The sequence below is a fragment of the Lithobates pipiens genome, unplaced genomic scaffold (genome assembly GCF_037356315.1).
Source record: "Lithobates pipiens isolate NorthernLeopardFrog02 unplaced genomic scaffold, aLitPip1_a1.2 Scaffold_19, whole genome shotgun sequence".
NCBI classification, from domain to species: Eukaryota; Metazoa; Chordata; class Amphibia; order Anura; family Ranidae; genus Lithobates; species Lithobates pipiens.
The window spans coordinates 328096658-328123158 of record NW_027507764.1 but is presented as its reverse complement, the minus strand read 5'-3'; the positions used below and the strand labels follow the sequence as shown (position 1 = coordinate 328123158).

The window sequence follows — 26501 nt, the reverse complement described above, 5'->3', positions numbered from 1 at the left end:
TGGGCGATTGTTAAGTGGTTAAAATCTTTGCAAATCGAAAAAAAAAAAAATCAAAAAAAAACAAAAAAAAAAAAAAAAAAAACACATGTACATAAGTATTCACAAATAGCAAAAAAAATCCAGCAACACAAATGCTTTTTTTGTAAAACTTTTATTAAAGCACAAAAATCAGTGCTATATCTGAAATTCTAACAAGTTTTGACCATAGCCTTCCTCATAGCATACGGAGTTACAATAAAATTAAACTTATATAGAAAGATATACAGTCCCTAATGAATAAGGGGCAGTGCATCCTAATTAAAATCAATAAGCACAATTAAAAACATGTGAGAAGAAAAGAGAAACAACCTGTGAAAACAAAAGAATGTTAACCATTTCAAATTCAAAATCCATTACTTTAAAAACAGTCTGACATCCATTTGGTTATTCATTCCACTAGGAACTCGAGTATTTACTGTATTTATCAGCATATAACATGCACCCTAATTTAAGAGGAAAGTTTCAGGGGAAACATTTTTTAATAAATAATTAAATAAACCACTTTGAAGCAAAATATTGGTCAGTAAGAATCAATGCAGCCTGATTAGTGCCCATCTGCAGCCTCTAAGCAGCTTAATCTCTGCCCATCTGCAGCTTGAGTGCAGTCTACTCTGCGCCCATCTCTCCCAGCAATGCAGCTCACCAGCTCTCATATGAAATCACTGAGCCGTCATCGGTTTCCTCTGCTCTCAGTTGGCAGTCACACACACAGTCCCGCCTTCGCCATTGGACCAGCTCCTGTGATAGACAGAGCCCTGGTCCAATGCTGGTGCCGGAGGCAGGACTGTGTGTGTGACGTGCGAGCCGAGTGAGAGCTGGGTGGAGAGGAGATGACGGTTTGGCGATTTCCAGCGGCACTCGTCCCCCACCTTCCCCTCCGAGGTACACAGTTAGCGTATAACACACACCCGCGATTTTCCCCCTATTTTCAGGGGATAAAAAGTGTGCGTTATATGCCTGATGGGTTTCACTTCCTTCCTTTGCCCCTGCAAAGTAAAAGCTTTGCATACTAGCACATTATGTGACACTGGCGCCGTCACCGCTGCAGGCCGCATCCATTTTTGCCCCTTTTCCTTCTGGGGCTGCGGACTCCGGCTCTGTGACTGGCCGGAGCCATGTAACGTCACTCTCGTGCATGTGCGTGGGAGCCGCCAGTCATGGCACTCGCTTGTGAAGAAGTGGCACAGGGGCATAATCGGCGCAAAACACCGTAAATATCTCCTAAATGGCGCACGTTTAGGAGATATTTACAGTAGCTATTGGCAAGGCTTTTTCTAGACTTACCTATAGGTACAACTTCCACAGAGAAGTTTACAACCTCTAACAACTTGTCAATCAGCCACCACAGTTGTACTGTGGCAGGTTGGCACAACTGAGCGAATCGCCGTCATTGTACGTAGGTCACTTTAAGAAGCTATAGGCGGGGGCACGTGTCACCAGAGCCAGTGCACTTGGCCTCCGGCCACCCACGATCACTCCCCAGAGAGCCAGAACAGGGATCTGTCAAAGTAAACAGACATATCCCCATTTTGACAGGGAAGAGAGAGATCTGCTGTTCATAGTGATCAGGGACAGCGATCTCTCTGTAGTCCGTTAGTACTTTGCCCTTGCAGTTAGAAAAAAAAAAACCCTAGAGAACACATAACTCCTTGATCGCCCCCTAGAGTCAACCCCTGCCAGTGACATTTATGGCTATTTTTAGCTCCGATCGCTGTATAAATGCCAATGTCCCAAAAAAAGCCTCAAAAGTGTCCGATCTGTCTGCTGCAATGTCGCAGTCCCGCTAAAAATCGCAGATCACTGCCATTACTAGTAAAAATTGTGTATGGTTTATAGCGAAAAAAAACAAACACAAAAAAAAAAAAAGAAATAAAAAAAAAAAATAAAAAAAAAAATAAAAAAGCACAGTAGGGGATCAAATGCCACCAAAAGAAAGCTCTATTTATGGGAAAAAAAAAAAGAACATCAATTGTGTTAGGATAAAACATCTCACGACCGCACAACTGTCAATTAAAGCGACGCAGTGCCGTATCACAAAAAATGGCCTGGTTATTAAGGAGGCAAATCCTTCCAATCCTTAAGTGGTGGTAAACCCATGAAAAAAAAACCTGCAGGACAAAAAGGCATAATGAGCTAGTATGCATCACATACTAGCTCATTAAGAAATACTTAGCTTAGATCGAAGCTGTTGCAGCAGTCCCCGTACACTGCAGTGACTGGCGACATTACTCCCAGAGTTATTTCCAGGTTCCCGGCTCCGGCGCTGTGATTGGCGAGAGCTACAATGGCGGCACTCCCGTGCAAGAATACGGGAGCCGCAGCACATAGCACAGGCTCTTTAGAAATTGGGCGATCGCTCCGTTTCTTTAGTGCGCATGGGCCAATGTCAGCACAAGTGTATATGGTAAATATCTCCTAAACCGTTTAGGTTTAAGAGACATTTACAGTGCCTACAGGTAAGCCTTATTATAGGCTTACCTATTAGGTACATGTGGTGTAACAGGGTTTACAACCACTTTAATGTGATCTATAAACTGTACAACTCAGCTGAACAACAAACTGATGGGTGGAGGGAAGTAAAAATAAAAATAATATGGTTGCATAAGTGTGCACACGCTTATTCTAATACTTTGTTGACGCACCTTTTGATTTTATTACAGCACTCTTTTTGGGTATGAGTCTATCAGAATGGCACATCGAGACTTGCCAATATTTGCCCACTCTTTCCAAAAACACTCCAAATATGTCAGATCGCAAGGGCCCTCTTCAGATAACCCCACAAATTTTCAATCGGATTCAGGTCTGGGCCATTCCAAAACTTTCATCTTTTTCTAGCGAAATGTTTTGGTAGGCTAAAAGATGACGTTCCTCTTCATGTTTAGCTTTCTAGCAGAAGCCTAAAGGTTTTGTGCCAATATTGACTCGTATTTGGAACTGTTTAGAATTCCCTCTACCTTTGCCAAGGCCCCAGCTGAAGAAAAAAAAAAAAAAAAAGAGCATAATGCTGCCACCACCATGCTTCACTTTGGGTATGGTGTTCTTTTGGTGATGTGCAGTGTTTTTTGCGCCGAATATATCTTTTGGAATTATGGCCAAAAAGTTCAACCTTGGTTTACACAGACCGCAACACATTTTCCCACATGTTTTTGGGAGACTTCAGATGTGTTTTTTGCAAAATGGCTTGGGTGTTTTTCTTCATAAGAAAAGGCTTCCATCTTGCCACTCAACCCCATAGCCCAGACATATGAAGAAGACAGGAGATTGTTGTCACATGTAACACACAGCCAGTACTTGCCAGATATTCCTGCAGCTCCTTTAAGGTTGCTGTAGGCCTCTTGGCAGCCTCCCTGACCAGTTTTCTTCTCGTCTTTTTATCAATTTTGGAGGGACGTCCAGTTCTTGGTAATGTCACTGTTGTCCCATATTTTCTCCACTTGATGATGACTATCTTCACTGTGTTCCATGGTATTGGAAATTATTTTGTACTCATCTCCTGACTGATACCTTTTAACAATGAGATCCCTCTGATGCTTTGGAAGCTCTCTACGAACCATGGTTTTTGCTGTAGGATGCAACTAAATAAATGTCAGAAAAGACCTACTGGAACAGCTGAACTTTATTCGGCGTTAATCAGGAGGCATATATTTATTTATATATATATATATATATATATATATATATATATATATATATATATATCTATCAATCACACATACACACACATAAAATAATGTTTGGGGGTTCTGAATAATTTTCTAGCAAAAGAAAGATGCTTTTTACATGTAGGAGAGGAGTGCCAGAATAGGCCCGGTATGGAAGTGGCTAAATGATGGCAGATGTGTACCGACTCCTATTTAACATGAATTTGAATGCAAATGCTTAACTCTTAACACAGCTACATCCCCAGTGATAAGAGGGTGTGCACACTTATGCAACCACATTATTTTATTTTTATTCCCTCCTAAAAGATTTCAGTTTGTTGTTCAACTGAGTCACATTAAAAAAGTTAGAAACATCACAGAAACCTGACATTTTAACAGGGGTGTGTAGACTTTTTATATCCACTGTACTTTGAGGCTTATGTACTAAAGGAAAATCCACTTTGCACTTCAAGCATACTTGAAAGTAAAGTCGCTGTAGATCTGAGGGGCACATGCAAGAAAAAAAAAAAAAAACAACAGCATTTTAGCTTGCACATGATTGGATGATCAAATCAGCAGAGCTTCCACTCATTTCAGATCTACCCCTTAGATTTAGAGCGACTGCACTGCCAAGTGCACTTGTAGTGCAAAATGGATTTGCCCTTCGTAAATAACCCCCATTGTGTTATAAGCATATCTTCCACTATTCAACAGATCTGAAATTCCCAAAAACAAGGCACTGCATAACCCTCCAAGAAAAAAAATAGAGGAATTTCAAGGAATCTATCAAATAAGAAGTTATTTCCATAGGGCTAAAGACTCTCTCTTCCCTCTCACTATACATTCAAATTTTTTGTTGTTGTTGTTAAAGTGGATGTAAACCCTCACATATACCCAGTGAAGTGAATTGCCTCCGATTATACAAAGAAAGGAAACAAATCTCCCTATATAAATTTTTACATGTACATCTGCTGTCTTTGTCTTTACCAACTGTTTAGAAAGTGCATATCCTGTTAGATTTTACACTTCATCTTCCTTCTGTTTCTTGATGGCGTGTCTGTGCAAGTTCATCTTTGTTTGTAACTTCTGTCCTGTATCACAAACATAAGATCCTCTGCTACATTTATTGCATTGGTTGAGGTACACAACATTACTGGAGGTGCAGTTGTATGATCCTGGGATATTGAAGGTCCCTTTTGACTATGTGACACTTTCCGATAAATTTGGTTGGACAGTTTGTATCTTTTTTTGTTGTCAGGTTTGCTTCCATTATTTGTGACTTCATAAGCAGAATTAAGTTTCCTGTAAGCCAGCATTGTTTTTTTTTTTGGAATATTTCTTTCAGTTCCATCCTCTTTTATTATGGGTTGTAAATCTTAGATTATCCATCTTATCCTTTGTAATGCATGTGGTTACTAGAGGTAGATGGTTATTTTTTTTCTTTGTATTGGAGTAAATTTTTTGTTTGGGTTTTCAGGGCTGTGTTTATGCTTGAATTGATGGTTTCGTCCTTGTAACCTTTCTTATGGGAGAAATCTGCTAGTATTCTGAGATGTGCATCTGTCTTTTGGGTCTGAACATATTCGGTGGTATCTGATGGTCTGGCTTTAAATGATTACCTGTTTAGTATGTTGGGGGTGAAAAATTTAACTATGAAGATAATTGCATTTGTTAGTGGGTTTCCTGTATATTGAACAAGTGTGAAGCTTGTCATCCCTGATGTATATTGTGGTGTCGATGAAGTTAACGTGTGTTTGAATAATCCATTTTAGTTTGATTGATGGGTGAAATGTGTTGATCAATGAGTAAAATTGTTTTCGATTTTCGTCACCTTCTGTCCATATGATGATAAACATCTGACATGCAGTCAACCAATCCTGGTGAGGGATGTTACTGTACAGAGATTCTGCACCCATAGTGACTAGAAGTGTATTTGGTGTTAATTGTTGTTCTCATTCAGAAAATCAGTTGCATCTTGCATTAAACCAGCAGCATTCATGACTAATGGCTTTAAAAAATTTTTTTACAAGGCCTGGGATATATGTATGGCAAATGTGTTCCTACCCCTTAAGATGGGTCTGCCTGGATTTCCAGGCAGGTGGATCTTGGTCAACATGTAGAAGTCCCCAAGTTCTGGATTATAAATTATTACCATAAGTTCCGAGTATAGGTGGGTTGAAAGAGTTAAAACTTTTTAATTGCCTAGTAAAATCCTGGGTTGGATTGTAATGAGTTTTTATAGTAAGTAGCATTTTCCGGCTGCCTCTGGCCCTCCTGTATGAATTTGTACACACTGTAAAATCCTTTTCTCTGAAGTTCATTGACGGACACATCAGCTCTTCTTGACCTTAGGGTTAGATCGTCTCTTTAGGAGTCCTCTCCTAAAGGGACGATATTACTCTAAGGTAAAGAAGAGCTGCTGTGTCCATCAATGAATGATTATTTTTTTATTTTTTTATTCTTTATTGGGTTTTGCATATTCATATACATAAAACACATAGAATACCGTATCACTGAAACAGATTAGTACATGTGTACACACATTGAATAATGTAGAAGAAAACATTGCTTAGGTATGGTGCACATTTGTTTTTAAGGTGGGGGGTGACCAAAAGGGTCTTTATAGTCTATACGAATTTGGTTAAACAGTTTTTATGCTTAGTAACAATAGCTCGTAACAGTTTTCCCTCAGGAGTGGGGGCAAGGCTGGAGGTATAGTCCTGGAAGTCAGGGGGCCAACGTAGTCGCTTGAAGTTCATGGTGGCTGATAGGCTGAAGGATCACATTGCGCTACCAGCTTGGGGTTACCTAGTGACCCGGCAATATTGCCTTTCAGGTACAAGGCTGTGTAACAGAACGGGTTCATAACCATTTGTATATCTGCCTGAGTTCGTGTGGCCCCCCATGTATTTGCTCCATTGTGCAAAAAAAACGAGAAGTAGATCAAAAGTTCCTGGTAATGGTGTCCAGTCTTTCCATATAAAAAGAGGCTCTTTGCACTGCGGGTAGAGTAGGTGGGTCTTTGGAGATCCAATAGTTCATTATCATTCTGCGAGCTACAAGAGTAAGGTGTGCCCATTGGGGAATATGTGCCGGTTTCTCACTCGCTGAGGGAGATAGTTGGGGAGTATATCCAAACAGACATAACAGCTGGTCCTTCGGGGTCTGCTTCTTAGTAATACTACCAACATACAATATAACCGAGTCCAAGTAACTGGCAATGGTTGGGCAGTCCTAGAAACCATGGAGCAGAGTGGGACGGGGTATAGAGCACCAAGGGCATTGTTTTAGGCTTGCGTTATCTTTGTCGATGTAAAATGGGTAGTAGGCTCTGTGAATTATTTTGAATTGGGTTTCACGCCATGTTTCTGATATAGTGAGTTTGCGTACGTGTCTGTAACCTTCCAATATTTTTTCCGGGAGATCACCACCAAGAAGGACAGACCATGTTTGCAACGATTTGAGGTGGTACTTCTCAGATTGGTGTTGGATAAGGTAGGAGTATAAGCTAGTGATGGAATAATCCCCTGTCTGTAGCAACGTGTCTATGAATGACTTCCGGAAAGGGTCAGACTTGGGTCCGCAGCAGGATAGCAAATAGTCAGTCAATTGGTGGTAGTAAAAGATGTGTGCTGATGGTAGGGAGAATTCTCGTGATAGAGATGGGAAGGGTTTGAACTCTCCCGGTCTGTCTTGATATATAGATGTAGCTGAGGCGAGGCCTTTTACTTTCCATTGATCAAATGCTTCATGCAGGGTAGAAGGGAGAAACATAGGGTTCCCTTGAATTGGCAAGTGTCTAGAGATAGTCGATGATAGCCCCAGTCATTTACTTATTTCTCTCCAAGCAATGATAGTGTCTCTGATAAGTACATTTGATTTAAGATGAGGTGGTAGGGCATTATGATTGGAGTGTAGAATGGCCGCTAGGGTGTATGGAGAGGCCATTGCCCCTTCGAGAGGGGTATTACAGCATTTGGATTTCCCCATTATCCAGTCTAATCCCTGTCTAAGTAAACATGCAAGATTATAAAAGCGAATATTTGGCATACCTGCACCGCCCTCGGGCTTCGGGAGGCTCAATTTATGCAAAGCAATAAGTGCTTTTTTTTGCGAGACCATAGGAAAGTAGATAACGCCTTGTGAATCTTTTGGATATCTGAGTGCTTCAGTAGTAGGGGTATGGTCTGCATTGGGTAAAGTAAACGAGCAAAGGATACCATTTTAAATAAGTGGCATCTCCCGAAGATCGAGAGGGACAGGGTCACCCAGACCTCTAATTCCTGAACAATTTTGGTTATTAACGGGGGATAATTGAGCACATATAAAAGAGGAGGGTTCACAGCCTATATGGATACCCAAATAGGTGTTTCCACTTAAGAGCTAGTCTTGGGTGGAGAGGTAGGATTTCACTTTTGTCAAAGTGTATTCGAAAAGCCAGAGCTCATTCGAAAGGCCACAAAAAGTTCCTTCAAGTTGTCGAAGTTAGAGACGGGATCAGTGGAAAACAGCAGTATGTCGTCCGCAAATAAGGTAGAGTGTAAGACCTTGGTTCCTACTGTAATTTCACTGACCCCATCCCGTGAGTTAGGTATTCTAGATAGGGGCTCAATGGCCAAATTGAACAGTAGGGGTGACAGTGGGCATCCTTGCCTAGTGCCCTTAGTTAAGGGTATTTATCCAGATATGAAGTCAGGTGTGACCAGGCGTGCCGTCGGGGATGCATACATTTGTTGGAGAAACCCCACGAAAGGTCCCTGGAAGCCAAATTGTGTCATTACTTTAAATGGCGAAGACAAACTGACGTTGTCAAAAGCTTTTTCTGCGTCTAGCGATATAATTGCAACGTCTTGGTCTGGGTGTGTTTTAGCGCAATTCAGGGCCATGAGGACTTTTCGTATATTCAAACGCGAAGCTACTATTTTGGATAAGATTTGGACATCAACGTTTATTAAGGAGATTGGGCGGTAGGATCCTGGCAGTAGGGGGTCTTTCCCTTTCTTGGAGATTAATTTGATATATTCCTGTGTCCCAGTAGGCAGATAGGGCCCTCCGTTCCACATGCCTGCATAAACATGTTTAAGTAAGTCGGGAATAAAGTCAATGGTCAATTTGTAAAATTCGGCCGTATATCCGTCTGGCCCTGCTGCTTTGGCGGATGACATAGCAGTGATTGTACGCCAAATATCTTCTAGTGTAATAGGGGCATTTAGTTCATCTAAGTGTGTACTCTAGAGTTTGAGCAAACGTACTCTGGACAGTAGCGCCTCAGCCGCAGTTTGGTCTGTGGGGTCTGCTGTGTATAGGTCTGTATAGTATTTGGTCAGCAGATTGCTGATTTTGTCGGTTGATGTGGTCAAGGATCCATCCGTATCTCTAATGGTGTTGATATTTGTGGGTCGCCGTGGCCCAGAACACAATTTCCCCAATAATTTACCTACTTTGTTACCAAACCTATGATAGTGTAATTTGGTGTAGGACAATTTTGCAGGTTTCTTGCTGTTCTGCCCAGAGGTCAAATGAGCTTTTAGCCTGCTGACAGCTTTGGATATTATCAGGCGTATGGCTTAGAATTAGGCGTTCGTGTGCCGTACGTAGCGCTTCACTAGCTTGGTTATAGTGCTGCCTGTTGCGTTTCTTGAATTGGGAGGTTTAAGATAGGATTTTCCCTCTCAGGAAGGCTTTACCAGTCTCCCAGAACAGGTTGGGGTCGGTAATGTGTTCCCCGTTGGTGGATACATATTCATTCCAGGCGTTGCATAACGTGTGTTTAAAGTCTTCGTTATCCATCAGATATGATGGGAAGCGCCAGGATGGTGATGGAGAGGAAGGTGTGGACTGGGTCATATGTACCATAACGGGGCTATGACCTGAGAGTCTTGCATCTAGCATCTCCGAAGCACTCAGGGAGGGCATTAGTACAGGGGAGGCGAAAAAATAATCGATACGTGAGAAAGATTGGTGCAGGGGGAGAAAAAAAAAAAAAGATATACTCTTGATTAGTCAGGTGTTGTAGACGCCAAGTGTCTATATAGTGCATGGAGGTAATATCTTGTGCAAGATAAGTGGGGCTGGGTATTGGGGGAGCCGGGTTATTTGCACGATATGTGGGGCCTTTTGTACGATCGGCTAAGGTAGACATGAGCGAGTTAAAATCCCCACCAACTAATTGCATGGTTTTGGGGGCAGTAAAAATCCAATGGACCATATCGTGGAAGGCGGCAGTATCGGGCAAGTTGGGGGCATATATGTTGGTTATAGCTATAGGTTTTGAGTCTTACGTCATATGTACAGTCACCTTGTGGCCCTCCGAATCAGCCCTGACATCATTTATCTTGTGTCTCAGATTTTTGTATAGCAGAATAGCTACACCAGCTTTACGCCCGATTGCCAGGGAGCCATATACCGTGCCCACCCAGTTCGCGCAGTCGTTGAAAATCGTCTGCTGACAGGTGTCTCCTGAAGCAGTGCTACATCTGCACCGAGGCGCTTCAGGTGTCTCAAAATAGCCATGCGTTTACATGGTGATCTGAGTACCTTAACATTCCAGGAAATAAACTTTAAGTGATTCCCACTGGATGGAGAGGCCATGTCTGAAATGTATAATTAAATTTGGTTGATGGTTTGCAAAACGGGTCCTCTGTCAGACAGGACCCCTGCAACCGGAGAACTCACAAAGTAAGCCAACTTTCCCAAAGGTATATGAAAAAACAAAGCGATTAAAACCATGTAAAACATAGCACTGACAATTAAGAGTAACAGCGGAACTAAGTTCAAGTAAGAATAATTTCTAATATCCTGTATGGACTTCTCTTTTTTCCACATGAGGTTCAACCAGCAATCCCGGTAGTCGTCCATTTCCCGCTCCTCCCCTGGTGGCTGGAATGAGACCAGAGGGGGAGGTAGAAGCGGAGATGACGATAGCTATCATGAGTATTGACAAAAGGGGGAGCCCTTGGACAGGGGCAATGACAGAATATTTTACCCCCCTAGCCAGGTGGGAGTTTCAGCTAGCAATCGAGCAACTTTTGGTTGGGGCCAATGTAAAGGGCCAGTCAGCCGAATTGGTAGCTGTAACCTCTGTGGTAAATTAAGATATATAATAGTATGCTAGTAACAATCACAGCTTGTTAGGCTAACTTAAGTTAAAAAAACGGTAATGCCTAGGTAGAGTCAATGGGTTTACTCCTGTCTGTAACACTTGGAACCTTCACCTATAATATGTAGGTGACATGGGTAGATTGAAAGGAGGAGAGAGGGAAAACAGAACAGAAGTAATACTACCTGCCTCTCGGACATGTATCAGAGCGTTCCTTCGCGGTATGGTGTTAGCGGTGGCCTGATCAGTCATCTTTCGGAGTGACACAAATGCGTTTGTACGGAGGTTTAGTTGGGCTACGTTGGTGCTTGGGGTGCGTAGATGACTGAATCATTGACTGTGAGGCAGAGCTCCCTGCTGAGTCAATGTGTTCCATGTCTGTGCCCATGGTGTTGATATATTTCTCCGCCTCCTCTGGCGTGGTGAAGACGAGTTGGTCGCCTTCGTACGTTTGACTTCTGAGGGTGGCCGGGCATGCCAAGGAGAATCAAATTAGGTTGTTGTGCAGAGCGGTGCATACCGGCGAAAAAGCCTTGCGTCTATTCATCACTTCAATGGAATAATCCGTAAATAGTAGTAGTTTTGCGCCGCCTACTGTCAGTGAACGTGTGCGGCAAAACTTTTGCATGATTGCGTTTTGGTCTGCATAGTTCAGATATTTAAACATTAACATGACGGGGTTCGGCGCGCAATTCAAAGTGCTATCCAATGCGATGCACTCTTTCGATTGTGCATGGTATGCGTAGGCCCAATTGCTCTGGGATAGTTTTAGTGCAGATATTAGTGAGCTGGGCAGTGGTGACCGATTCCGGGAAACCTATAATCCTGCAGATTGTTTCTCCTCGAGCGATTTTCCAAATCGTTGAGTTTCTCCCAAATCTCTTTGTGTGGTAGCCATATGTGCCAGTGTCACAAGTGCCAGCAGCCTTGTCCTCCAGAGAGGAGATGCGCTCCTCTGTATGTGTCAGTCTCTGTGCCTGGGCTTACACTTCCAGGTGCAGCTGTTCCAGCCCTCTGTGTACTGCTGCATCTACTGTGGCAGCTAATGTAGGTCCTAACAGCGTGCCTACAGCCTGTGCTATGCCCTCGGGAGAGGCTGGGTCAGCTAGTGCTGTCCCTGGGGCAGCAGGAGGCTCTGTATGTGGCTGCCCGTGCTCCGCTGTGGATGTCGCGGCCGCCATGTTGGCCACGTGTGTCTCTCCCACCGGAGACAGTGCTGCAGAGGCCGCTTTAGCGTACGATCACTCCACAAAAGCGATCCATGTGTGCTCACCAGCCTGTGGATGTAGCGGGGGTCTCCGAGGCGTATGCGGATGGTAGTTGCCAGTTTTGTGGGGAGCATAGCGGGAGCTGAGGACGCTCACCTCCTCCTCATGTGGCGCCGGAACCAGAAGTATCTATTTTTATTTTAATAAAATGCTTTTGGTGTAAAAAAAATAAAAATAAAAAAAAATAAAAATCTAAAAAGATAGTTTTCTATTTAAGATACATTCATAATTTAGTTTATTCTTACGTGAAATTAGGCTTAGTTATGTAGCATGAGCCTGTATATTATGCAATATTTACATTTTTGGTAAACTCAATGAATCCAAGCTGAGATAACATGCACTGCATTGATGCATTCACACAATTTCACAGTAACCATGAGATAAAACAAAGTTCGGGAATATTCCTTTATCCCATTGTTTTGCAAATCTACATACTCTACAAACTTTATGATTGGATCGGTTCTGATATTGGTGTTTTACTTACCTGACAGCTTTTTTTATTCTAAATAGGAAACCTTAATTTTGTTTGCAAAGACTAAAGATTATAACTACTAGCAAGAATAAGTCCTTACATTTAAAGAGCACCTGTCATTTCAGAGCAATCATGGCAGTGCCTGTTGGTGGGCATCCACTCACCTGCTGCTGCCTCATTCCTCACCTTGTTGTGTCAATGCCGCATCACCAGCCGTCCCATTAAAGTTAATGGGACTGTTGGTGTCTGAACAGCGGGTCAAGGGATGAGCAGCTGCGGGGCAGAGATGAGAGTTGCTCTTTAAAAATTATAATTTAACTCAAACCATTTTACTAGTGATTTAAATAGTCTTGATTTAAATAAAATCCACCCTGGCGAAAAGGATAGGCAATAGCTGAGTTTATGAGCGAAAGCAATGGAAATGTTCCCAGCTGCAGTAATCAAGGGGGACAGACTAGGCAAAAAAGCATCATACAGAAGGCAGCTCTCTGGAGATGTGAAAGAATCTCTGCACAAACAGGAACAAACAAGGAACATCACTCTGAGTGCAGCATATATAAAAACAGAATGGGTTTATTAGACCGTTGGCAACTTACAAAATAGAGAAGAAACTAGCACTTATCAGACCCACCAAAGGTTGGGAGGTTCACAGCAGAAATAAGGGTGAGGGCAATTAACAGCATCCACAACTTGAGTGGGGGAAGACATTCACCAGATAGCATATTGCGTTCCAAGATGCTCAGGACTCCCGTGGTCATGAGACGCCAACGCTGGAGGTAGGAAAGGGCCAGGGCTGGACTGGGACAAAAATTTGGCCCTGGACTTCATCCAGACCAGCCCACTTTAATTTTGCAAACACGCCCAAAAAGGCAGCCAATATCCCAGAGTTCCCGACCAACCCCAGGCCTTGGGACTAATAATGATCATCGGTAATAAGGAGACCCGGAGATTTTTGGGGGCCCATCAGACAATGTAGTTCCGGAATGAAGGTGCCCGGGACTTGGGACAGACATGCCAAATGGCAGCCTAAAACCGGCCCACTGAGCCATCAGCCCACCGGGAAACAACCAGGAGTCCTGATGGCCAGTACATGCCTGGAAAGGGCAGTGTGGCTAATGCGTTTCAGAACTGCACACGGGTCGTTGTTTGTATCCATCACAACAACTGCATCCCCTTTAGCCGTTGGTTTGATGGTAATGGCCTAATTATTGTGTAAATCATGTATAGCCCTTCACTCCAGTGGTGAAAGATTGTATAACATTCTTTTGCTGGGTGGATATCAGGGATGTAACTTGCAATCTGAAGCTGTCAAAATAGGTGTCCAGTTTGGGGTTGTGTCCTTGTGGGGTTGTAAAGTTGCTGTTCTTTTTGCAATAGTACTCCTTTCTTTCATTATTATGAAAATATTCTTTGAGCATTAGTCTCTTAAGAAATTCCTCCGTATCTGAAAATAACTGCAAATTATCCAATTTGGTGGTTGGAGAGAATGTGGGGCCTTTGGAAAAGGACTGCTATTTCTGGTTCGGGAAGTTTATGGTTTGGCATATGAATGATTTCAAGTTCTGGTTATTATCCATATTTCCAGTCAGGTTGGTATTTACACCAGGGATATCTTGGGGTTCTGGATTGGATTCAAGGTCACTATGAATGTATACAGGTATAGTAGATGTGTTGGTTTTATGTTGTTTGGATCGTATCCAAAGTCTGCTCTTGATGGATGTTTTGGAGGAGTTTTTTTTTTTTGCTTTTTTATTCAATGCAAGTTTTTGCAGTTTTCTTTGTAAAGTTTCCATTTTATTCTTAATTTAATGCTGGTAGAGTCCAACAGCGTTAGGGTTACAAACACAAACTGCTTTTGCTTCCCGATTGTTATCTTTTTACTATACAGTTTGTTTATGAGGTTGTCCCTTAACCACTTGCCTACAGGGAACTTACACTCCCTTCCTGTCCAGGCCATTTTTCCAGCTTTCAGCGCTGTCGCACTTTGAATGACAATTGCGCGGTCGTGCTACACTGTACCCAAACTTTTTCTTTGCATTTCTTCACACAAATAGAGCTTTTTTTTTGGTGGTATTTAATCACTACTGGGTTTTTTGTAAAAAAATCTAAGACTAAAGATTTGGAAAACAAAAAGGTTTTTTTATTTTTTCTGTCAGTAAATTTTGTAACTAAGTAATTTTTCACCTTCACTGATGTGCGCCGATGAGCACTGATAATGCCCACCAGTTCAGCCTGATGATGAGGCACCAATATGCCACACTTATCGGCACTGCTAGGTGGCACTGATGGGCAGCGCTAATTAGCATCACTAATGGGCACTGATAGCTGGCATTGGTGGGTACCAATTTTGGACACTATATTGCAATATTGTAATCAGGGCACTGATTACATTCCTAGCTGTCTCGTGAGGAGATGTAGCTGATCGGCTCTCCTAGCATCCCACTCTGTGTGAGGCGAGAAGAGCCGATTACCAGAACTTCCTTGTTTACATGTGACCAGCTGTGATTGGACACAGCCGATCACATAATTAAAGAGACGTGGATGCGGCTCTTTACAGAGATCCGGGTCCCGCTGTGTCTCAGCAACAAGGGGGCGTGCAAGTGCGACGAGAACCACATCGCCCCACCATCATTTGACGGTGGGCAAGCAGTTAAAGTGACTGTAAATGTTCACTTTTTTTTTTTTTTTTATAACATGTCATACTTACCTCCACTGTGCCTCTATGTTTTGTAATGGCATCTCGGTCGCGACTGCACACCCTTGGCTGGAGTTTTCTGCAGGAAACTTTCTCCACCATGGCTGATTTGGCCATCACACAAGTGTAAACCTAGCCTAAAGCCTCATACACACAATCAGATTTTCCACAGACAAATCCTCAGACTTTTGTCCGAAGGCGTGTGCCTGGATTTTGTCTTGCATACAAACAGCAAGGAATTGTCGGCCAACAAACACGAACGTGGTGAGGTACTACGTGGTTTTTCAGCTCTTTAGCGCCACCCTTTGGGCTCCTTCTGCTAATTTTGTGTTAGTAGAAGTTTGGCAAGTGTTGATTCATGATTTTCATTGCGTTTCTGAGCAGCTGTTCGTCAACCAGACATGTTGCAGAATCGGAGGAGATAACGCAGTATTTATTATTGGCCTTGGAGTTATTGCTTTGACAAAGTCCAGTCCAGGAACAGGAGGAGGAGGATGATTTCTTGGACCAAAAACTGGTTGCTTTATTAATGGTGACCAATGATGTTATATACCTTTGCTGCGGGAGCTCCAGGAGAATAATCCTGATGATTTTCATAATTATCTCTGGATGACGGACCCCTGCTTTCAGCAACTCTTGGCATTGTTGACCCCCTATATTAAGACGCAGGACACACGCATGAGGCTTTTATTTTATATTTTGGTTGAATCATGATTTGACTTGGTATATTTTCTATATTTTTGTATGCATAGAATGCACTTTTTGATTAAGTTCTATTGACAGATAGCATGTCTATTTGTATCTGTTTTCTTTTTAATGCACAATAAATAAATTGTGGAGGATAATACTTGGCTATGCATTTTACTTCAAATTACAGTTTGGAAGTAGGACGTTACATTTAAAAAAAATAAATAAAAAATACAATGTAAAATTAACAAGGAACACCAACATTGTTGTATCTTTGATCTTAAAAACTACGGGATAATGGTGCTGTGGTAATTTTCTGCCCAACCCCCCCCCCCCCAAAAAAAAAAGTGCATAATATTATTCTTGATATCACTAGAAAATAAAAGCCTTTTAAAATACATAAAACAGACATTTGTCTATGGAAAATTTTAAAGTCTGCCATCCAACATTTGTCCATGGAAAATACAACAATTGTCCGATGGAGCGTACAAACAAACAATCTGATTTGCAGGAAACAGCCTGTCATCACACATTTCGTGGCTTAGGAGCTTGTTCACACAAGATCGCAGTGCGGAAAACCTGTGTTCCGTGCGTGTTCAAAATGCACTGCAGTTGTGAGCCATAGTGGTTGAAAAATTAGAGTTACGCTTACCGGTAACGTCTTTTCCAGTAGTCTTTTAGGACAGCCACTATGAGAGATAGACTCCTCCTCTTCCTCTAGAAACACTGCGCCAGCCCATAAATTCTTACTTTCCCTGCCGGACCTCAGTTTATATCGAGATTACCTCTGGCCAGCTGGGGAGACACAAGAACACATTAATAACATATTTATCAAATACCATTATCTTGCTGCGCTCTGGTCTTTTGTAAGACTCCCCCCAATTTTCGGGTGGGAACTAGGGCTGTCCTGAAAGACTACTGGAAAAGACGTTACCGGTAAGCGTAACTCTAATTTTCCCTAATCGTCTTTCAGGACAGCCACTATGAGAGGATAAGCGAGCACTTACCAGTTAGGGTGGGACTACAGCTTGCAAAACCTTTCGCCCAAAGGTCTGCTCACCTGCCGACACCAGGTCCACTCTGTAGTGTTTTACGAAAGTGGAGTAGCTGGACCATGTTGCTGCTCTGCAAATCTGCTCTGGCGTTGCTCCCGCTCTTTCTGCCTGGGAGGCTGCCATAGCTCTAGTAGAGTGTGCTTTAATACCCACTGGGATTTCTTTCCCTGCAACTGAATAAGCCTGCTCGATGGCTACTCTGAGCCATCTAGCAATAGTGCGTCGGGACGCTTTACAACCTTTTCTGGCCCCGGAAAACAAAACAAATAAGGAGTCTGACCTTCTGAATGTCTTGGTCAGTTCTAAATAGTGTAGGATACATCTCCTATCATCCAAATAATGAAATTTTAGTTGCTTCTCGACGGAGGGATTGGGACAAAAAGAGGGCAAAACAATTTCCTGGCTTCTATGAAAGCTGGATGCCACTTTCGGCAAAAAGGCCGGATCGGTCTTTAAAACTATCCGGCCCGGAAAAATAACGCAAAAGGGAGCCCTGACTGATAAGGCCTCCATCTCACTGACCCTCCTGGCAGTTGTTACTGCTACCAGAAACACTGTCTTCAGAGTAAGTTCTCTCAGAAAACACTCTAAAAAGGCTCAAAGGGGGGTCCAGTTAAGCTCTGTAAAACTAAAGATAAATCCCATCTGGGAAAGGACAGACCTTGGACCGGTCTCTGTCTGGACAGGGCCCTAAAGAACCTGACTACCCATGGGTTGGCAGCCAAATGATCTTCCAAATAAACACTGAGGGCTGATACTTGACCCCTAAGGGTACTAATGGATAAGCCTTTATCTGCCCCACATTGTAAAAATTCCAAAACTGCGGAGGAGCTCCGTACTGGGAAAGAGCTCTCTGCGCACCACTTGTTGAAACGTAACCAGACCTTTTCATAGATCTGGCGAGTTTCCTTTTTCCTACTGTCCAGGAGGGTAGAAACTAGTCTCTCTGAAAATCCTTTAGATTTTAATAAACCCTCCTCAGTAGCCAGGCCGCTAACGTCCACGTACTCGTGGGCAGAGGACTGGCCCTTGAGAGAGGAGATCGTCCCGAGGGGGCAAGAGTAGGGGAGGTTCTACCGCCAACTGCTTTAGCATTGAGAACCATGCTCTCTTGGGCCAATGCGGTGCCACCAGAATCAGAGATGTGTTTTCCATTTGAAACTTTCTCAGAACTGCTGGCAACAACGCTGGAGGTGGGAAGGCATAGCAAGTTCTGAAGTGCCAATTCTGGTTCAAGGCGTCCACACCTAAGGCTCCATCTCCCCTTCTTAGGGAGAAAAAACAGGGGGTTTTTGCATTGTTTCTGGACGCGAAAAGGTCCACCTCTGGAGACCCCCATCTCTTTATTATGAGATTGAAAACCTCCTGGTTGAGAACCCAATCGCCCTCCCTCAGCCTCTTTCGGCTGAGAAAGTCTGCTACCCCACCCTGCTTGTTTAAATAGGCTACTACGGAGGAGTTGTCTGACAGCACCTGAATGTGGTGACCCCGGAGCTCTTTTTTGAAGAATCTGAGGGCTAGTCCCACTGCCCTTAATTCTTTCCAGTTGGACGATCGAGTCAACTCACCCTCCTCCCAAGTGCCCTGGGCTAGAAGGGAACCCAAATGTGCCCCCCAGCCTTTTCCACTTGCATCTGTGCCCTTGCGACAGATTCGTCACTTTCCTCCACCACCAGAGGGATCTCTTTACTTGGTGTGGAATATGTACTAGGGTGTCTAGAGCCTCCTGACTGTGGTCCCACACCCCTAGGATGAAGGTCTGTAGGGGACGAAAATGTAGCCCTGCCCACTGCACTGCTGGGAGGGTAGATGAAAGGCCTCTTTAACACGGGGCGGATCAATAATGATCCGCCCTGTGAAGATCCGCTCGCTCAGCGGGGATCGCTCCGTTGTCCCCACTGAGCTGGCTGCGGACAGGGCGGTCTCCGCACACTGTGCAGGGACCGCCCTGTCAGCTGTCCGCTCTCCTCTATGGGGGATCGGATGAGCATGGACCGTCTGTCCGTGTTCGTCCGATCCGCTCTGCAGACGGATAGAAAAATAGGATTTTCCTCCGTCTGCAGAATCGGACTGTTGCGGAGGCGGACGAAATCGGGTGTCTGCGGATGCTCATCCGCAGACACCCGCTATCCCATAGGGATGAATGTATGTCCGTATTTCATCCGCAAACGGATGGATGAAATACGGACATACCATCCGCATGTGTGAAAGGGGCCTAAGGAGACCCAATACTGACATCAGAACCCTTATGGAAACCAGCTGGTTGCTCTGAAGAGAGGCCACCGCTCTGTCCAGCTTTTGTACCTTCTCTCAACAGTGTTGAGTCCAACAGGAAACCTAGATAGGAGATCTGTTGTGAGGGGGATCAGGCTGGACTTTTCCAAGTTCAGAAGCCACCCCAGGTCTGTAAGGATCCCTTTGGTTAGATCGAGATCCTTGACCCACTGTGTTGGGGACGCTGCAAATAAAAGCAGGTTGTCCAGGTAGGCTATTATACATATCCCTTGGAGCCGAAGAAAGGCCATGGCTTCTGCCAGGACCTTGGTAAAAATGCGGGGTGCAGAGGATAGCCCGAATGGCAGGGCCTGAAACTGAAAATTTACTGTTTCTCCCCCTAAATCTATGGCAAGGCGTAGAAACTTCTGCGAGGCCTCCGCTATAGGGATGTGTAAATACGCGTCCCTTAGGTCCAGAGATACCATGAAACAGTTGCGGGGCAGAAGAGCCCTTACTGAAAAGATCGACTCCATGCGGAATCTTTTGTATGTCACTGAAGCGTTCAGGGGCTTTGAGTTCAGAATCAATCTGAACTTTCCTGAAGGTTTTTTTACTACGAAGATGTGAGAATAAAACCCCCTTCCCTCTTTTTTTAGCCAGAGGGCCCTTCTGGCCGAAATGGCTAGAGCCGCCGTTCTGCCCGACATTCGGACGGACTCAGCAGAGGCATCTGCTATGTAAGCGATCCCTCGCAGCATAGTAGGGAAGGACGACAGAATGATTTCCTTATCTGTGCCTGCCTCAATATGTTGTTGGATCTGTGAGAGCCAGGGCTCTAAATTGCGTGCCACAACTGTAATTGCCATTTCAGGCTTTAGATTGCCGATAGCCGAGTCCCACGTTTTCTTAAGCAGAGAGTCAATCCTTTTGTCCATGACATCTGCCAAGGCCCCCATGTCTTCAAACGCCAAATCTGTGTGTCTGGAGACCTGGGAGAAAGCGGCATCTAATTTGGGATTTTTATTCCAAAGGCATGCCGGGCCCTCTGAAAATGGGAATCTTCTTTTGAGGGATCTAGATAAAAAGGGCTTTGCCATTCCTTTTTAACTGTTTCCATTAAAACTTTGTGCACTGGAAACGCCCTTCTTTTTGGTTCCCCTAAACCTGAGTACATTTGGTCATGAAGGGTTAGGGGCTTGTTATCTGTCTGGATACCGAGGGTTGTATAAATTGCTTTTAAGAGTTCCTCTACCTCATCAAGGGATAATTTATATCTGGAGGCTTTCCTGGACCCCCCGTCCTGGTCCTCCCCCTCTGAACCCTCCTGGGAATCGGAAGAGGAACTGTCTGGAAGTTCCCTTCCTGTCCCTGAAGGGCCTGCAACCTCTGCCCCCCCTGTATTAGCAGGTTGGACCGGAGCAGAACACTGTGCTAGAGGTGGGGTTGTATCCTGGGAGATGGACCCGCGGGAAGCTGAAATTTTTCAAAAAGGGATCTAAAAGAAGAGAAGGTGGACGAGAGCTCTTTGACTGAAGCTGCTAGTCCTGACTGATGCGTAGACCTAGTTTTTTCCGTAGCTTTCTGAAATAAGTAAAAAAGGAAAAAAACAGAAAAGAGACAAAGTCAATACAAAGCTCGGGATAAAACCCTGGGAGTGCACTAGACCCTTTTTTTAAAAGAAGGGATCTGAGCCTCCCCTCCCCCGTGGCCACCCAGGGGGTCTGCCCCCCCCCCCATGATAGAACCATACATTGGGGTGGGGGGATCCTAGATAGAGAGTGAGTACCCCTCCCCAGGGTGCTCTTACCTTAGGAATGCTGAAGATAGGGTCTGTTGGTTGAGCCTCAGCTTCCGACATGACTGCACGTGGCTGCTTACTACAGAGTTCCACGCTGCCTGTGCGCGTTCCGAACTCATCTCCAGCTTGTGCCCGGCCCTCCTATCAGCTCCACGACCCGGAACCGTTAGTCGATCGTATTCGAGGTCAAGCCTTCGCTTCCGCCGGATACGACGTCGCCCGTAGTTCGGCCCGCTCGGTTCAAAGAAAAAAAGGCCAGACTGTACCCTTGTACAGGGAAATCTTTCGAACAGCTTGCCAGCTGCGTCCCTGTAGACACGATAGGAGTCCCCCACGACCTGAAGCCGCGCTCGACTAGGAAGGGGTGGCAGTACCTGGTAAGGTAAGTAAACCGAACATCCGAACGGTTTGAACCCAGCTTTCTCCAAACGAAGCCCCTGCTTCTTTCAACCGGGTTCTTTAACGAAAAAATGGCCACAGCCTCCCCGACTGATCGGCCTGGTTCCTTGCACAGTGTCTCCCCGCCGGAGGAAGCACTAATAACTGAGGTCCGGCAGGGGAAGCAAGAATTTATGGGCTGGCGCAGTGTTTCCAGAGGAAGAGGAGGAGTCTATCTCTCATAGTGGCTGTCCTGAAAGACGATTAGGGAAATGTAAAACTACTGATTAACTACGTGACCTCTGGTAGATTTACCCCCTTTCATGACCAGGCCATTTTTTGCGATAAAGCACTGCGTTACTTTAACTGACAATTGCGGTCGTGCGATGCTGTACCCAATTAAAACTTATGTAATTTTTCCCCCCACAAACAGAGCTTTCTTTTCGTGGTATTTGATCACCACTGCGTTTTTTATTTTTTGCACTATAACAAAATACTTTCTGCTATAAAACATATCCAAAAAAAATAAAAATTCATCAGTTTAGGCCAATATGTATTCCACTACATATTTTGGATAAAGTGATCCCAAGCAGAATACTGTATATTGATTGGTTTGCGCTATTTTTTTATTTATTTTTTTATACCAGTAATGGTGGCACTTAGTGACTTCTAGCAGGACTGCGATATTGCAGCGGAATTCGGACACTTTGTGGGAACCAGGGACACTAATACAGTGATCGGTGCTAAAAATATGCACTGGCTGGGAAAGGGTTAAACATCTAGGGCAATAAAAGGGTTATGGCCCGTACACACGATCTGAAAAGCGGACGACAGATCGTCTGACTTTTTTTGCTTAATGGTTGCAAGTAGAAATTGAATAGGTTACTAAAGTCATGAAAATTCTCGTACGACAGAAAAAAATAAAATAAAAATAAATCACAAGTGATGTCATGTGTTGTAATATATTTGTATCGTATTTTCGGACAACAAGCGTACTGACTAAATGAAAATCGTACGATCTGGTATAGTATGAGGAAAACCTTCATGCTTGTCCAATTGAATAACATCAGATGAATTGTCATGATCGGCTCTCAAAATCTCTCTACTAACAATCCGATTGTTATACGATCACGCCGAAAGTGATATTTTTTGTCCGATTTTCAGATCGTGTGTACGGGCCATTAAAGTGGTTGCAAAGCCTCAAGATGTTTCACCTTAATGCATTAAGGTGAAAAACCTTCTGTGCTGCAGCTCCCCCCCAGAGTTCACCTTTTTCTTACCCGAGTCCGATCCCATCCAGCGATGTGCACAAGCGCAGATTCTCCAGCTGCTGTCTCTCTCCTCATTGGACAGATTGATAGCAGCAGGAGTCATTGGCTTCCGCTGCAGTCAATCAAATACAGTGACCCGAGGCCAAGTCCAGCTGTCTGTGTCAATTCATGCAGCAGCGAGACTCGGGAGCGAGCACGCACGGGTGCCCCCAGGGAAAGTGGCTTTCCTTGGAGGCACAAGATGAAGAGGAGGGGCCAGGAGTGAACCCCAGAAGAAGAGGACTGGGCTGCTCTGTGCAAAACGATTGCACAGAGCAGGCAAGTATAGGCATGTTTGTTGTTTTTCTTAAAAAAAAAAAAAAAAAGGGGGGAGGGTTTACAATCCCTTTAACTGTGTGAGGTTCTTTTACTAGGGCAAGTGATTGATTTTATTCCCTGCTTTGCAGGGACACACAATCCATTCCTTCCCCCCTGCCAGAACGGAGATTATTATTATTATACAGGATTTATATAGCACCAACAGTGTACGCAGCACTTTACAATATTAAAAAGGGAGACAATTCAGTTATAAAACAATGAAATACAAAAGGATTAAGAGGGCCCAGCTCAGAAAAGCTTACAATCTAATAGGGTGGGAGATCTGCCTTGTTTACATAGGCCAGTGATGGCAAACCTTGGCATCCCAGATGTTTTGGAACTACATTTCCCATGATGCTTAACCACGTTGCAGAGCGCATGCGCATCATGGGAAACGTAGTTTCCAAACTACAGATCACTACGCACAGAACAGGACGATCTCTGTTCTGTGCGTTTTACACGTGATCAGCGGGTGTTGGCACCCGCAGATCACCTTCTGCTGTGGGCCACTGGCGGCACGCACGTCCTCTAGGTGGAAGTGCTTCCGCACGGGAAAGCCGTCCCTGTAGCAGTAAATCTGGCGAAAAAATATGCCAAGTGGTTAACGACACCCCAAATGCAGGTCGGGAATGCCCACACAGGATCGCATGATACAGAAGTTGCTGTTCCTTTATTGAAGTAAGTGCAAGCACTACTTTTCTTGCAGTCTGGTGCGATTCAGCCCCATCAAAATGAATGGGTTCAAATCGCACCACAGTGAAACACATAATAGCAAAGGTACATGGAGCGCATTTCTGTGCGATTCCTGGTGTGAACCCGCCGTCAGTGTTTAAAAAAAAAATAAAAAAACCTAAATAAATAAAAATAAAAAACTGCACGTTGAAAGCAGGGATTGTGGTGTAAATGAGCCCAACATGCCACTGTGACTTCTCCAACTTTGGAGGATCATAGTAGGCTTCTTCTCCCCACTATGATATCACACCCCCTACCTCTACCATAGGATAAGAGCATGAGCCCTCTCTCTCTATACGAGCCCAGTACGTACATCATGGTGATCCTCCACCACATACACCGGCAGCTCCTTGTATCTCCTGAGGCTTGGAACTACCGCCGAGCCGCCACTCATCTTCTCGCAGGAACAGGACAGCCAGCACTGAGCACACACTGACACTTCACAGCCGTCTTCCTCCCCCCTGATAGGTCTACACCGCACTCTCCTGTAACCTTACCTACACACTAACCCAACTACTGCCATATTTAGTGAGGGCAACCCCTTCAAAGTTTCCGCACAGCGTCGTGTCTAAATATAAACGTTCCACGCTTCTCTTAGCTCGCACTAAGTATACTTTTTAATTTAAAAAAATGTGAGCCGTTATCATATAAGCAAGGCAACAAAATGCCGTACTGCACTCTTCTGCATCCGGCCCGTTCTATATACACTTCGTACAGGAGTTTCCCTTAGTTAAAATGGCAATCGGCGACTCGGTCCCAGGTTGAACCAGAAGCCCAATGCGCTGAATGGCAGGGTGTTTGTCTAATGGGTGCGCGACGATTTCCCATGTGACCTAACCCTGGCTCGTTGGAGGGCGGGACATCTCGTGGTTGTGTGTCTGCTGCCTGTGCCTGGTGAGTGTTGGAGTGTAGTGATGTTTTGTGTGTTATTATGATTTCTTTATGTACACAAAGTTCATTCTGCTCATAGCATGTTAGGAATATACGGACCGCTTTATTCACAGGACAGACTTGCCTTTGAATGAAGACATTCTGGGATTCTATAGTGGAGGCACAAGGATGCTCTGTGCCTGATTCAGAGTGCCCATTATGTTTTTATAGGTTTTGTGTCCAATCATTATTAAGTCATGTATGGCTAGGGCCACCTCCCCCTCCTACTGTCTCCTCCGTTTTATCAGGGATACTTTTATAAAGAGGTTTACACGTATCTTGTGTGCAAACTATAACATTGTGATCATCATTGAGGGTTCAGTCATACTCTGCTGTTCCTGTGTTGTGTTTTGCATTCACCAGCATTGCATAAAGTCGTTCTGTTGCGATGCAACACTGCACATAAGTTAACACACCCTATTTATTTGAATGGGCTGCCTAACTAAAGAAGTTAATGTACTATTTTAATACAGTACTCTGCAATGCACAGTAGTGTTGTACAGCTGCGCTGCCCTAGGGCCTCGTGTGCTCCGGAGGTGCGCTGCCCTGCCTTAGCGCCTTGTGTGCACTGGCACTGCCCTGCCTTAGCGCCTTGTGTGCACCGGAGCTGCGTTGCCTTAGCGCCTTGTGTGCACCGGAGCTGCGTTGCCTTAGCGCCTTGTGTGCACCGGAGCTGTGTTGCCTTAGCGCCTTGCGTGCACCGGAGCTGCGTTGCCTTAGCGCCTTGCGTGCACCGGAGCTGCGTTGCCTTAGCGCCTTGCGTGCACCGGAGCTGCGTTGCCTTAGCGCCTTGCGTGCACCGGAGCTGCGTTGCCTTAGCGCCTTGCGTGCACCGGAGCTGCGTTGCCTTAGCGCCTTGCGTGCACCGGAGCTGCGTTGCGGAAACACACACATATCCAAAGCTCTGCTCAAAAGTAGCCTCTCCTGCACATGGACAACCTATGCACTGGCCCTTGCAGTCCATCTCCACTGTTCACTGAAAATATGATAAAATATCAGCCAAACTCCAATATTTTTAGAAAAATCAGTGATTTGATTGCACACAGTAATGTCAACAACCCAAAACCAACCTTTCTTCATAGTTTTACCACCCTAGGGTTACTCACGAGAATAGGGAAAGTCCAAACTTCTCTCCAGACTTCCCCTATCCTTGTGAGCATGCCAATAAGTCCAAACTGCCCTCCAGACTTCCCCTGTGAGCAAGTCAAGAGTGGTCAAACACGTCAAGAAAGGTTGGTTTTGGGTTGGCGACATAACTGTATGCAGACGATTCACTGATTATTAAAAAATACTGAAAGAAGAGCGATTTGGAATGAGGCTGAATTTTTTTCCTATCTTCATTGTAATACAGTACCTTATACTGTATATCATGCTTGTAAGTAAGCAAACACGTGCCACCATTTCAAAATTCACCTGTGCCCTTGTCCAGGCATTATACAGCTGCAGGCTTAGGAACCCGTCCTCGCTCTGTGTATTATCTTTGTCCAGAATTGCAAAAAGCCGCACACTGATGACATTACTGGCTTAGTGAAAACTTTTTTCTAAATGCAAGCAGATCGCTTCCACCATAGAAAGATAGAAGATCAAGTAGTCCACTGAGTCTGCCCATTTTTTTGGTTTGTTTTTTTATTTATTTAATTGGGTATAGATCTAGGTTTGTCCCAGGCATGTTTAAAGCCATTTACTGTTGACTGTCTCACTAGCTCTGCTGCAAGCCTATTCAAAGCATTGACTACCCTTCCAATAAAATAATACTTTCCAAAATTAGTTTTGAACTTTTCCTCCAGTTAGTTTGAGGTCATGAACCCGTGTTCTTGATTTTGGTTTCATATTGAAAAAAAAATTGCAATCCTGAACCTTAT

The 26501-nt window shown here is 44.3% G+C and overlaps 2 protein-coding genes across 2 annotated transcripts in view; one reads left to right on the top strand and one right to left on the bottom strand.

The window, feature by feature from the left end:
- The window catches only part of CUNH5orf22 (chromosome unknown C5orf22 homolog), a 166243-nt gene extending 142040 nt beyond the window's left edge, over positions 1 to 24203 (bottom strand). The window contains exon 1 of the mRNA XM_077492044.1: positions 24023 to 24203. Within this exon, the coding sequence (XP_077348170.1) occupies positions 24023 to 24103 (81 nt within the window). The 5' untranslated portion in view covers positions 24104 to 24203. The remainder of the gene's footprint in view (positions 1 to 24022) is intronic.
- A 313-nt stretch (positions 24204 to 24516) lies between these two features.
- DROSHA (drosha ribonuclease III) overlaps positions 24517 to 26501 on the top strand; it is a 579282-nt gene continuing 577297 nt past the window's right edge. The window contains exon 1 of the mRNA XM_077492043.1: positions 24517 to 24603. The gene's annotated coding sequence lies outside the window, so the exon portion shown is untranslated. The remainder of the gene's footprint in view (positions 24604 to 26501) is intronic.